General features: G+C 38.5%; 1 protein-coding gene across 2 annotated transcripts in view; it reads left to right on the top strand.

Annotated features, from left to right (window-relative positions):
* Positions 1 to 15,242, top strand: part of LOC127424508 (long-chain-fatty-acid--CoA ligase ACSBG2-like) — a 49,969-nt gene that overhangs the window by 9,516 nt on the left and 25,211 nt on the right. Inside the window, exons 1-3 of one of the 2 annotated variants that reach the window (XM_051669803.1) lie at positions 6,121 to 6,317; positions 11,950 to 12,085; positions 12,887 to 12,969. In XM_051669803.1, coding sequence (XP_051525763.1) covers positions 6,311 to 6,317; positions 11,950 to 12,085; positions 12,887 to 12,969 — 226 coding nt within the window. In that variant the 5' untranslated portion in view covers positions 6,121 to 6,310. Of the gene's footprint in view, positions 1 to 6,120; positions 6,318 to 11,949; positions 12,086 to 12,886; positions 12,970 to 15,242 lie in introns of those variants that run through there. The other variant, XM_051669804.1, reaches the window with a different exon arrangement.

Below are 15,242 nucleotides of genomic sequence, written 5' to 3'. Positions count from 1 at the left end.
GCATTGCAATAAAAACTGACTCGTTCCTCGCGAAAATAGCAGGGAAGGGTGAGTCGAAACAAAATAGAAAAGGCATGACCTCTAGATTCCTATAAACGCTATACTTCCAGGGGGATTCTTCCTGCTGGTGACTGACAGTTCTATTGATAAAGATAAAGTACAAAGATGCTGAAATATGTCTCCGATCTGGGCGACGCAGAGTCGGGCACGCACCAGGTCTCAGTAAGCTCTGTGTGAACCTCAGGGAAGAACGACACTGCTTTCCGAACCACTGTCTTTAGATGGCAGACGGTGTGCAGGAATCATTCATTCAGATGAGAATTTTCCGGCTTGACAGGAGGCGACCACTCAAGGCTGAGCTCCTTGAATGCCCGTGCAATGACGCGGAGTAACTCATATCAATGGCCAGTGAGTGCTACTCACCCTCAGTGGGGGGAGGGGCTGCAGCATCTTCCATGGATCATTCTCCGATACTGCGAGGGACACGCATCATTATCATCGTCAGACCCGCCGAATACGACAACACCGTGCTCATTCGTAGAGGGCCGGAGGATATCACGTGCATACTGCACTGGTGAAGACACTGCGTGGGAAGATCGAGGGGCTCGTTTTCTTCCAGCTCTACCTCGTGGCCCCGCTGTGCTTCCTCATATGGTCCCTCGAGACTTAACACAGAGGAAGTGGTTGGGAGGGCGCGAGGCAGAATCATCCCTCAGAATGAGGGTGACCCTTGAGCGGAGCGTCTTGAGACTCATATCCTCACAGTGAGGGCAGTCTGTCCCCATTAGAGCTGCTTCGGCTTTGGCGGCCCAGACAGTGAACGCAGCTCTCATGTTGGTCTGACAGAGCGATGTGTCGCTCACAGGACCACTTGCGAGGCGACATCTTTAAAAAGATGCGTACACATAAGCTGCTCTTTTATATGTTTTTTACATCACTTGGACGGAATATTACAATATATATATGAAAGGATACAGCTCCTGCCTGGATGCTGTGGGAAGCGGGTAGTTGTCTTGCTGAGCGAAGAACCTGATCCGGCTGCGAGGTGGAGAGACTTCTTCACCAGAACACTAGATGGGGCAGCTGATGGGTGTCCGTCGACGGCGAAGAGAGGGCTGATCCAGGTGCATAGTCAAGACGAGATGATGTCGGTCTTGAAGGAATAAAATTCTGAAGAAATGGTGTGTGAGTGCCCGCTTATCTAGGGCAAATGCGCGCCTAAAAGGGTGGGGCTCAATCACCATTGCCAATCATACGATTGACATTATGATACAAAGGCTTCAAAGTTTTCAGCAATGTCCCCTGAACTGAATCGATAGAGAACTTAATTGTTGGAAGCTAAAATTAGCTCATCTAATGCAGCCTCCCTGTTTATTGTGACCTATTCTGTTCCTTTTCTTTCAATACTAGCCTTATGAAGCATCATGCAATTTATTAAGTGACTTAAATACTTTTTTCTTCTGAGTAGTGATATTTTTAGCAAGGTTTTGCTTGCACATCGCTTTCCATCTCTAGGTTTTGGTTTCTTTGGTTAGGCGCAGAGATGTGATGAACTTAAATGGGTCATTTGCACATTTGTGGGCGGCCATGCAATGAAACAAAATTTGAGATCAGAACCTTGCCTACCAAGCTAGTGTTTGAGAATTGATCAATCTTTAAAACTTATAGATGCATGCATGTAGATTAAAATGCAGTGCATGGCAGCACAAAATCCTCATTGTTTTGAAAGCATGTAAATGGGACAGATGTGTTTGTGGGTAATGTGTCTTTGGAATATCTTTTGACTGATGTCAGTGCAGCTGCGCTGGCTCTTGTAAACTTGCATGATGTAACTTACTCAAGCTTGCACTGTAGTAACCTTCTTCTTCTGTTTATTGGCGGATCGCAACTTAACATTGCATTACCGCCACCTGCGGTTATCATGGACCAGAAACTGTAATCTCCTCTCTCCCAGACCTATCAGAGCCAGGGCTTCAGCCAGCACTGCGTGTTCAGCTCTGGCCTCCCCCTCTAGCCCTTCACAGTCCAAAGGAGGGAGATGTGGAAACGTTATTAATAATAATAATAATAATAATATGTATATACCCCATATAATGTGATATATATATATATATATATATATATATATATATATATATATATATATATATTAGGGGTGTGACGAGATCTCATGCCACGAGATCTCGCGATATTAAAATGTGAAGAAAAAAATTATAATAAAGAATGAGAAAGTGTTTCAAAACTTTTGACCGGTAGTGTATATAGTGTTAAAATATCGTCTCGTTCTCGTGAACCCAGTATCGTGTATCGTCTCGTCTCGTGAGCTAAGTGTATCGTCACACCCCACTACCGGTCAAAAGTTTTGAAACACTCATTCTTTATTACATTTTTTTTTCTTCACATTTTAGAATAATAGTAAAGTCATCAAAACTATGGAATAACATAAATGGAACTATGAGAATTATGTTGTGACTAAACAAATTCCAAAATAAATCAAAACTGTGTTATATTTTAGCATCTTCAAAGTAGTCACCCTTTGCCTAGAATTTGCAGACATGTACTCTTGACATTTTCTCAACCAACTTCTTGAGGTATCACCCTGGGATGTTTTTAAACAGTATTGAAGGAGTTCCCATCTATGTTGGCTGTATATTGGCTGCTTTTCTTTATTATTTGGTCCAAGTCATCAATTTAAAAAACTTTTTTTTAAATTACATTTTAGTTTTATAATGAAATAAATTAATATGGTGGCACAATTATATTTTTGTCTACAAAACTAATTTCAAACATTTAAGCATACGATCAAAAGCCTTCAGATCAAAAGATTTTTAAGATCATGAGAAACATTTCAGTCAAGTGTTTCAAAACATTTGACCGGTAGTGTATATTATATATATACATATACACATAAACACACACACACACACACACACACACACACATACCTTCATATATACCCATATAACTCTACTGTACTTACTATATATACAACAGCAGGCCTGGTTCTACAGGTGGCTAAGCATCCTCAAATGAAACTTAGAGCACCCTCAATTGCATACCAGGGCAAATTACTGCCCGTGGGTCAATTTATCATGAACGTTTTTTTAATATATCTTTCATTTATCTGGCTTTGGGACCTAATGCGCATCCACAAGCTTTTAATATGCTCAGGGTTGCCAGATAATGTATTCAACACCCCAGTCAGAGATTTATACATGCACAAATTGGAAATATTTCATCTTATGTCATACTTATTTTATGCAATCTGGCAACCATGCATGCAAGTGCGCACGCTTTCTCTCTCCTCTTCAGAAAAAAAACAATTAGTTTGGCGCTCAATAATGCAATATTATGCTAAAAGAAAAGTGTGATGCAGCCACTACATGTGCATTCATGAGGCTGCGTGTGCCGTTTAGTGCCAAGTCTGCGAGCAAACCTTTTCAGGGATGAACTTTAGTAAAATCCCAGTGGATCTTCGCATCATTTGCACAGGGAGGGGACACGCGAGCAAAACCAAGTAAGAGAGGAATATGTTTGTTCTTTGTGTTATTTGTGAAATGCTGAAATCCCTCACACCTGAATGCAAATGTTACTCTGGCAGTAATCTTTTAGCAATGTCATGCAGCCTGTTTTATTCAGTTGTGTGCTGAATGGGATGCCAAACAAACAAGACTCACATCATGACCCATGAGCATGTAAACGGGTTGATAATGTTCTGAGAATAAAACAACTTTATCCACTTTGAGGCAAACATTAAAATAAGCTTTAAGAATCTATCATTTCTTAATATTTTATTTTACTATTAAACCAGACTCCTGATGTAGAGTGTTATATTGAATACTAAATTACCACTGCATTTAAGTATGGTAAAATAAACAATAATTTTATTCAGCCTTTATTCAGTTTTACTAACACATGATAGAAAAGTAGCAACAAAACTTCAAGCAATCGCAGAATGGTCCCATCAGTCTGTATACACTTCAGAAAATTGTGAATCATTTATTGAGTGCACTTCTACTTCTGGGCTTAAAAAATAAAAATATGCAGAACTTTTTATCTTCTCTCTTCCATGTTCTACTTAACAGCTGATGTGGCCCCGTACCAAAATAATTGCACACCCCTGCTCAATTGAATATGTCAGACTAATAATAATGTAAATTGGCAAGCAGATTTCTTTGAATCCCAGCAAACACAAAAATCCCTGCATCAATTTATAAACATGCATGATTTTGCAAATCAGTATGTCCTAATCTGCTGGTGCAGCATTTTGCTGTCATTTTCAGTGACAGATCATGTGGGAAAAAAACGAAGCAATAAATGTTTTGTACATTAAAAAAATAATAATAATAATTATGGATTTAAGAAACTCTTTAATGTTATTACTTGCTCCCCTCTCCTCCTCAACTCCTCCATTAACATTTCTGTTTCCTCAGTATGCTTCGTACAGTTAATAATCACATGCTCATCTGTATCACTGACTCCACACCATTCACTCAGCCCTGTCGAGTGTTTGGATACTAACTGCATTTTTTAGTAAGTCCTGCCCCAGTCTTAGTCTTGATATGATGTTCTCTTCTCTCCTGCTTGCACTATACAGAACCTTCCCCTCCCTTCTATTGATTGTATTGAGGATAAATGTCTTCCTTTATTGTCATTATCCCAATATTGTTGCCATTTCCGAAACATCTCCTTTTTATTATTGATTTGATTTCTGACCTACTATGCGATATCTTGATTTCCACTGTATCCCCTTCCATTGCTTGTTTCGCCAACCTATCAGCTTCCTCATTCCCTTTCACTACAACATGGGCCAAAACCCACATAAACTGTACCTTCAGTCCTACCTGTTGTAATATATATAAGTTTTGAAAAATATCCAGAACTATATCTTGCCTTGATTCTGACTGCTGATCATCCAGACTTATGAGAGCTGAACTCGAATCTGAACATATAACTGCATGTTGTAAATTTTATTGTTAATCCATTGTACGGCCAACAGAACTGCCATAAGTTAACCTGTATATACTGATACCTGATCAGATAACCTTTTATTCTTTAAAAATGTTAATGGTAAATGCAATCCCTACCTGTCCGTTTTCTTGATTTTTTGATGCGTCTGTAAATATAATGTATGATTATTATTACTGTGCTTTAGTCCTAAATACTCCCTTACTCTTGCCACTTCTTGCTCATTCTGACCCTCTTTTTGTCTGGCCTCCAGTAATGTTAAATCCACCAATGGTTGAGGCAGAACCCACAGAGGAATTGGTGGCAAAATCACTCTTGGTGCATACATATAGTAAGAGAAATGTGTTTAAACAAATACGTCACCTACAACCCATCCAAAACTATTACATTTTGTTTTCCCATGTTCGCAACATATCTCTAATACCTTGACCATGGGATTTGATTGACACATCCTGACTTTTAAGATTTGCCCAATACACTGCGTTCTGTTGTTGTCTTCTAATTTGGAGAGGCATTTCACCTACCTCAACCTGTAGAGCTGATACTGGAGTTGGATACACTCCACAACAAATTTTTAGAGCCTGCACCTGAATTCTATCTAGCTTAGATAAATGGATTTTTGCCATTGTTTTGTACGCTATACTTCCATAGTACAGCACGGATCTTATCATTGCTGTATATATGGTTTTTAATGCCATTCTATCTGCCCCCCACTCATGTCCTGACATACATCTCATTACATTTAAAACCTTCTTAATTTCTCTTCCATCTTCGTTGTATGTCCTCTCCAGGTGAGCTTACTATCCAACCACATTCCTTGGAATCTTATTGTAAAGACCCTCTCTAATACCTTATTATATCATTTCAAATTTAATTAATTATCCACTCTCTTGTTAGTGAAGAGGAACTGTAGTAACCTCAGAGTATCTGAATTGCTTTGTATTTATGAGAGTGAGAGAGTTGTATGTGTTCGAAAGCTCCACCCCTCTTCTCCATCAGTGTAAGAGGATGCCCATATTTGGGGGGATGTGTCTTGTGGTGCGAGTGATTTTAGCCAATCAGAGCATGAGGAGTGTTCTTGTGAAGGAGGGGAATGGAGGATATAGTGGGGGGTGATGGTGCCTTTGAGGGTGTGGTTCCGGTGGAGGGGAAAGCTCCGTGTTTGAAAATGAATGTGCTTCATGCACAGTTGTAGGGCGTGAGGAACAAGCCACCGTTTTTTAATCTGCCGGCTGTTTCAGAGACCAACATTGATTTACGCCAAAGGAATCTGAAGATATCAACAATAAGTTTTTGATAAAGAAAAGCCAAAGACGGAGCAACGTTTTTCCAGCCTGTAAGGATGCACTGTAAGTCTGGATTTTTCTTTTATGATAATGAATGATGGGTTTATAGCACTTATATCACTGGAAATTATAGGGATAAATTTCATTCTAAAAGCTTGGAATGAATTTCCAAAGCAACAGAGCTCTCAAAGGTGTGTATATAAGTTTCTGTTTGTGTATGGTCATGGTACTGTATATCATGTGTTTTGACCCTAACGGATGCAAATTATTATATGAATTTAGAGGTGTGGCCTCGTTCATGCCAGCTTTTTATCTCCTCCCTTTGATCTCATACAAACAGCAACACAATTAAATGGACATTTAGAAAAATATGTGTCTTAATATCCTCTCATTACTTCTATAAAAAGAGACTGTACTTTATCCAAGAAGGAACCCAGCACTCAGTACCGGCAAACAGATGGTAATTTTTGGGTGAGGGCTGAATGTGCTGACAATTGTTGCCATCAGCTGTGTGACTGAACACCACTACCCATCCTTTCCTCCTGTTGAGTCCTGTATGATAAGGCTTGGACAGAACAGCAGAAGCATCAGCAATAAATGATGGGATGTGTTTGTTGTATGAGGTGTGGCTGGTTTGGAGAGCCCTTGTCTAGTTTGTGTACGCACAGGGTTTGGAACTGTGCCTAGTGGATGTGCTGTACTTGTGTTCTTTAATCTTCCTGTGGGGAAACATTGGGAAGAATACGCTTCTCATATTGATAGCTGTGATTGTGTTTTAAAATGAGTTATGTGAATTCATTATTCATTTTATATGAGTTAAATGAATTATATATGTGTGAGGTGCTTATGTCTTGACTTAAGTAGAGCATAACTAACAAGATTTTAGAATTTTTCTTTCACCAGTTCACCTGTTAAAGCCTCTAAATCCACGACTCGAGGAATTGTTGTTGAATAGCTGCATCATTTACATCAAAAGATCATTATTAACAATTTATCAAGAGCTTGTCATCAACCCATTATATTTGTGGTTCACTCTGTTGATGGTGAATCATCTTATTTGCTGTGTGTGCATGTAGTCATCCAATAGAAACCAGTATCACAGAAAATCCCACGGCAGCGCCAGAGTGAAATACAAATGTAAATATTACTGGCACATGCAAGGACCAAAGCTGCTCTATATATTGATTAGTCAGAAAAGCAACATCACTCAAAAATGCTTTCATGGCCATGTATAAATCAGTCGTCACGTTCACTAGTTCACAGCTTTGGATTGTCTGCGTGACAGCGGATGGCTGATTAAAATGAGATAAAGTGATAGAGAGTGAGGAAAAAATAAACAAGAATGTATGCAATGAAGATGCTCAATGCTAGTTCATAATGTAATGACTGAAGATAATTGTCAAGAGTGTGTGAAAAGGTTTTCTGAACTAAAGGTATTTTCCTCTGTGGAACACAAAGGAGATGTAATGCAGAATGACAGTCACTATTCTGTTTGATTGTGTGGAGGAAAAAAAAAGATGCAATGAAAGTGCATGGTGACTGCCTGGGTTTAACATACTGCCTAACATGTCCTTCTGTGGTCCACAGAAGAAAGTCATACAGATTTAGAACAACTATTTCATGTTGAGCATGAGCATATCATGGAACACCAATTTTGGGTGAGCCATCCCTTTAAGGCCTATCTAAGCTCATAATGTAGCATATAACACATGAATCTTCTGGGATGATGATTGGTTCCTCCAACTCTCCAGCTGCAAGAATGAGCCAGAAATGACACACAGGTCCGTAAATGTCAAAATTACTATCATCCCTACAGTTTCCAGACAAGGCCTTGTTTATGAGGATGTTATCAGGTGATGTGACGTCAGCCAAGTGTGGTGCTGGAGAATTTGCATCAATATCTTGGTTGGCTGGGTGCATACTGAGAGTCAGTTGGGCCTGGAAGTGGCTGGTTTTTGTTTTTAAGAGCTCATGCCACTGTGATTGTCCCCGATGAGGACAGAAGAGTATGCCTGCAGGGAATCAAGCATAAAGTTGCCAAGGTGAATTGACTGGAAAGGAGGGTAGAGGTTAAATTGACAGCAGAACGAAGGACATTCTGAAGACCGATTAACATTTTTCACTAACAAATTACCAGAAAGTATAATGGCATTACTGTTTTTTTTTTTTTTTTGTTTGTTTGTTTTGTTTTTTATATGTACCAATGCAGTACCATGGTATTCTATGAAGTACCTTGGATGGCTTGTATACAATGGTACATGAATATGGTATTCCTTCAATACCATCAGTGGTTCTCAACTGTTTTTGCTTAAGGACACAGATTTTGCATTGGGCATCAAGTGGCAACCCAACACAATACTAATATTGTTTGTCCTATAAAAGTAACAAAAACGTCCTTAAAATCAAACTTTAAAATGATCAGTGAGTGCATTAAATGCACGTTTTTACACCGATTATGCTTAATAAGCTGAAAACATGTGTGGTCATTTAAACACATTAAACAGATTTCCTGTTCATGCTTAAGAATAAACTGATCGACACCATTAGATTTTTGCCCATTACACCACATTTGCGTTGCATGTAAACACATTTAGCGGCGTTCTTACCAACTTACTGGCCCACCATTACCGTGAACTGCATATGCCCAACCATAAGCAAAGTTATTAACTTGGCATAGATAGGCAACATAAGAAAATTGTCAGTTTTGTAAATGCATAAACAATAACGGAGTTGTGATATACCACCCTAAAACATGGAACAAACACTGGGCAAATATTGTAATATAATAGAGGTCGATAACCGATTAGTCGAGCGATAGATTTTAAAACTGATTTATTGAATGTAAAAAAAATCTTATTCTTTCCTTACTATGATGGGCACAGACAAAGAGTCATAAATGAATAAAATCTCAGATGCAGATTATTGTTTAACCAAAATCGCAAAACTAACCAGAAAAAAATACGATTTGGTGCATAATGCAGGACTTTTAAGTATAAACAAGCCCGAAACACACCAGGGACTCTTATTTTGAAATTAATGACGAAATGATGAAAAAACTATTGACATAGATTTTTGCAGATAACGATAGTTCCAAAAAAGCAACTATCGTTACCGATGAATCACTAAAACCGATATATTGGTCTACCTCTATTATATAAGCCATGTAACAATGTGACAGATGAATCTGCACCAAAATACAATAGTTATGTTGGACGCACAGCCTTTCACTTCAGCAACAAAGGATATGGGGAGCGTTTTCTCTTCCCTTTTAAAACTTGATAAGCCTGTTTTTCTTAATGCACAAATATGTGGTTAGTTGCATTTAATTATTTGTATTTAGCATTGTTTTTTTCCCTGCTATCCGCAACTGTATCAGAACATACCTGTGACCCCGCCAATATATATATAAATGCCACGGTAATATCACTTGAAGTCATCGCCAAATTACTTTTTATTGTGAGGGTTGCCTCTCCTTCTCCTTAACCCACAATTTTACTAATTCATCCATGAAAGCCCCTACCATCAAAACAAAACCAAAACCTCTGAGCAGAGTGCATGAGGCCGATGAAAAGCACTCGGCTTGTTTTCCTCACCATGTGTTAAGTTTAGACCACCTTTTTTCTCTTTCACTTTGTTTGGCAAGTCTGAAAGCCTGTTTTTCTCACCGCTTGCCTTGTCTGATTGTTCTAACCCTGTGCACTCAACTGCCCGAGCTCGTTACAGAAGGTCAGGAGCATAGCTGGCATGTGTTTTCATGACTGCCATGTTTAAAAACAACATGCCGATGTAAAGGTGCAGAGGTCATGCTTTGGAATGGAGAGGGCAGGAAATGATACAGTGGTGGGCAGCAATATTTTTCCAGGATATAGTGATGCATTTGCTTTTCTTGGAAATGAAACCCTTCCTGTTTGTCCACCCTGATAGATAATGTGCTTGGTAATTTTATGGAAAAGTCAGACCGTTGGCCATTTTATGGTTTTCAATAAGGCGATTGATTCAGTGTTGCCCCCAGGGGGGGTGATATAACAGAGAGGGCTTTTAGAATTATTTTTGCCATAGCAGACTCATCAAGATTTCCTTTATTAAAAAGAAAGTAACTGTATGCTGCAGATAATATTGCAGGGAAAACCCATTTGAGGAAAAGGGAAAACCCTGCTTATGGGTATTTAGTCTGTTGTGAAAGATGAGGCTTGTTTGGTTTCGTCTGTTTGGCCACGTGACTGTCACAACACCACTGAATCAGGCGGCTATCTTTGCATTTAGGGTTTGGCATGACTTTGTGTGTCACCTTTTCATTTTTACACCTGACTGTGTGTTTGTGTCTGAAAGAGAGAGACCAAAATCAGAACCAGAATGAGCTTTATTGCCAAGTGTGCTAACGTACACAAGGAAATTGTTTTGGTGATAGGAGAAACAAGCAAGTGCACACAGAACAGTACAGTGAGACACAGAATATAAAACAAGGTAAGAGTATAAATAAGCATACAAAAAAAAAAAAAAAAATAGGACATATGACATAGAATGGCATATGTACTTGTGCAAGTGGTAATATATATGCAAGGTAGGGTATGTACAGTTATTGAATTAAATATGAGTGAATTTACATATGTACATGAGCTATTTATACATTACTGCACTATGGGAGTCCTGAAGGCAGTTTAATTGTTCATGTGGTAAATGGCCTGAGGGTAAAAACTGTTCTTGTGCCTGGTTGTCCTGGCGCTGAATGCTCTGTAGCGCCGGCCAGAGGGCAACAGTTCAAAAAGGGAGCGGGCAGGGTGTGTGGGGTCCAGACTGATTCTACCTGCACGTTTCCTCACTCTGGAGACATACAGGTCTTGGAGGGTGGGCAGGGGGCACCAAAAATCCTCTCAGCATTCCTGACTGTCTGTTGTAGTTTCCTTTTGCCTGATTTGGTGGCTGAACCAAACCAGAGAGTTATAGATGTACACAGGACAGACTCAATGACGGTCGAGTAGAACTGAGTCAGCAGCTCCAGTGGCAGAAAGGATGTTAATTGTACTCCTAACTAGCAATAGACGGATATATTGGCCATGCTGATTAATCAGTCTATATTTTTAGTTTATCAGCATCAGCCAATAATCATGTCCACTTGGGCAGTTAACAGAAGAGTTACCTGCTCATTGTGTCAGTTCTAAAATATACCAACAGCCTTGCCAATGCATTATAAATTACTGTTTTTTGTGAATTGTGATTAAGTTACTATGTAAAGATCTTCAAGAGCAAAGTGACAACAATTTTGTGTATAGGCCATTTATATATTGGCCATCAGCCACACAGTACTGTAGATATCGGTGTCTGCATAAACCATTGAAAATCCCCTATCAGTTTACCTCAATTTAACAGAAAATATTTGCAGTTTTGACTTGAGATCATTGTCATTGGGCGATAACCATGGTCGCTTGGCTGATTAACTTCAGAGAGTGCATATTTTCAAGTATTAAAAATGAATTTTGAATAAGTATTATGTAAAAAAAAAAAACATTTCAGGACAGGTTTAGTGATTTTGTATAGGTCTCATTTGCTATCATTAAGTTGTGTTGTATACTGTATATTGGCTATCGGCCAACATGCTATCTAGATATCAATATATATTAGATATCAACACTGGCCGTCGAAAACGAAACACATAAGTCAACTACTACTCCTAACACTCTGTGTCTGTTCTCATTAGTGACCGTGTGTGAACCTACGGCCATGTCCACAGCTGTAGTGATGGACCATCCAGGAGAAGTGAGCCTCCTCCAGTCCTGTGAAACAGGGGACAGTCTCGCCTCGCCGGAAGATGCCAGTGCTGAGTCTACAGCAAAGTGAGTTCCTTCATATATTTTTGTTCATGTGCACATACACAAATAGCAGGCCAGTAGTGCATTGGTTATTTAAACGTATGTTTCTGACACATTAGTCTTGTGTTTGTAAGTATGCCAATGAAGATATGTGTAAGACTGGTTGTTGCACTACTACTGTGGTGCCTGCCATCACAGTTTCTTTAGATAAAGATTGGATTTTGGAGAATTACAGTAGATCATTGTGGGGCTTGCTAAGACTCATACTTTGCATACTCATACATACTGTACTGGACCAGTTTCAGTAAGAGGGTGTTTAACAGCCAGCACTAAGTTGTCCTGAAAGTTTGCAGTGGCAAACTGTTTCGAACCCTTTTTGATTTTGTTTGTCACACCCATCTTCAATTTCACTAGAAGTGCATTCTCACCTTAAAGGGATAGTTCACCCAAAAATGAAAATTCTCTCTTCATTAACTCGCTGCCGTTATGTGCATTTTGGAGCTTCAAAATTTTGCATTGTGAGGACCTACAGAGCTGAAATATTCTTCTAAAAATCTTCATTTGTGTTCAGCTGAAGAAAGAAAGTCAAACACACCACTAAAAATGTAGTTGCATCATAAAATATTGTAACAGTTTATGACTTTTTAGTTGATGCTTACTAATTTAATCTATTTATCTAAAAATATATAGTATTTAGTAGTCTAAGATGATACTTTTGAGTATCTGAGAGAGTAATGAGACTATTTCAGCTGTTCATCTACAGAATGCTGCTAGTCTGGAAAATCCATTATTTGATCATATTTCTTTTTGGCTTTTTTCTCACAGTGAGTCATCAGAGGAGGAGTCGGCATGTGTGAGAGAGGAGCATACAAATGCCAAAGCTGAACAGAGCACGCACACAGAATCAGGTGAGATTACACTCATGCTCGCACTCTCGTTCAAACACTTGCAAATCACTTCAAACTCCCAAACACGTGGTTGAGAAATCTAGGACACACATTTTCATGTCCTACAAATACACACTCACTTATAGATGAAAACACAACTCACACACTCTCAAACACACAAATTTGCTAGGCAATGTTCACTTGCACACTAACACGCACACTTATCCAGACACTACAATGACTTTAAAGGGCATTTTAAACACACAAGCCACATACATCTTTATGGGGCCCTTAAACCGCCAAATGTGCATTCAGTTCTGCATTACACAGATGAAGCCAAGATCAATGGAAAGCTGGCCACCGGTGCACTAATTCGCAGCAGACACACACGTCAGTGTTTCCATACCTAAAACTCATATGTAACCTATTCTTTATGAGAACCTGTGGTCAGTAGGACCTTTGATTGTTCTTTTAGAGGAAGTGATTTTTAAAAAGGATGCTGCCATCCCTGTGTTAACATCCCTTTCCTTAATAAACAAGGCAGGATGACATTGCTTTTATGAGAATGTACACCAATTTTACAGTCACTTGCTGTATTTATTTCTAAAAGTTAAACTGTTCCAGAGCAATTTGAAAACCTTGTTTGATCTTCCAGAACTTCCATCGCTCTGCTGTTTTCTGTTGTGTTTACATAAGATTATAGCGCTTTGAACGAGGTCATCCAGTCATGAAGTCACATGACCATGACTTACAGGTCAAGCTGCTGTGATTTCATGAATGAAAATATGCATGGTGTGATTTTAAATTGGATGGCCGCGGTCTCGATACGGTTTGCGGTCTCAGTTTATTGCGCGCGTCTGGAGCTTGTCGAGAGTAACATTAACTAAGATCATATATTAACATCATTAACATCATATACTGTATATTTTCCACTTCTTGAAATATCTATTTTAATGTATCACACAATTCACACATATTGATTCCTATGTATTCATTTATAAACAAACCTGAGTGTGATGTTAAATTCCTGACCTAAAGTAATGATTCCTATCCATCTCTGAAAATTGACTACCTTTATATCCACATCAGCGATTAAGGTAATTTTCTAGTTAAGCCTTTATTCCAAAAAATAAATTATTATTCTTTTCTCGCTATTCTCTTCTGGAAAAACTAGAGAGGCTCACTCTTGCCATTTATTCTACTGCATTTAGCTAATTTTGCACATGTAATTTAACTAAATTATGTCCTCAACATTATGTTAAAATATGTGTGCACAAATCAGCGTAGAGTATATCGTAAAAATTCCTGATAGACTTACAGGTTTTTCATTTGTTTGTAGGCTTTGATTTATTTTATTTCTTTTAATGTTTGTATTTGTATTTATTTAATATTCGCTGTAAAATGTGTGCTTGACATTTAACAATTGCTTTACACCTTGTGCCTCCAGAATAATGTTGTTATACATGCACTGACATAAACGAAAATTTCTGTTTCAGCAAATATTAATGTCAAAAATACGAGGAGAAACCACAGATAACAACATATTCCACAGTTTATGTAATTATTATTATTAGGCTATTATCTTAAATAGGCATATACAAGGTATATCTTATTTCTAGAAACCATAAATGTAATAGAGTAACAGAAAAAATGGGCGTTTCATTTAGTTTTGGCGCACTTCCGGTTTATGCCTCGCCCATATCCTGTTCTATCTGAATACAGATTCAGACACAGATAATTTTGCAATAGGAACAGATACAGATAATGGCTTCGCTACATACCCCTAATATCCAGTCAAGAGGTCGCTGAGCTGTGTGATTTAAAACAGAGACTGCAGCAAAAATTCTTCATTGGTCTGTGCAGAGACAAACAGACCACCCAAACAGACTCGCACACACACACACACACACACACAAAAGCACACAGTGTTTAGCACAAGCCTGTAGAACGCAACAGAAAAATTGTGAATTACTGCAGAGACTATGATGGATTTTACCAACAGAAAAAAAAAGTAGTGTCATGGATTTTTGGACATGTACCATGGCAATGTCTTGGTATTCTTTAAAGTAGGGCTGCACGATTATGACAAAAATATTAATTGTTAATTATTTCCCTTGATATTGCAATTGCGTTTATCTGTGTCAATTAATAGAATTCACAAAGGCATGACATCTAGCAAATCTAAAATGCTTTTCGATTTCTAAAACTTATTTTTGTGTGTCAGGTGATGTTTCTTTCGCAGTCTTTTTAGTTTGCCACTGCGTACAGTAGTAAAACATAATACACACATATGT

Source organism: Myxocyprinus asiaticus, chromosome 33, assembly GCF_019703515.2.
Source record: "Myxocyprinus asiaticus isolate MX2 ecotype Aquarium Trade chromosome 33, UBuf_Myxa_2, whole genome shotgun sequence".
NCBI lineage: Eukaryota > Metazoa > Chordata > Actinopteri > Cypriniformes > Catostomidae > Myxocyprinus > Myxocyprinus asiaticus.
This window is presented reverse-complemented; position numbering and strand designations above follow the sequence as displayed.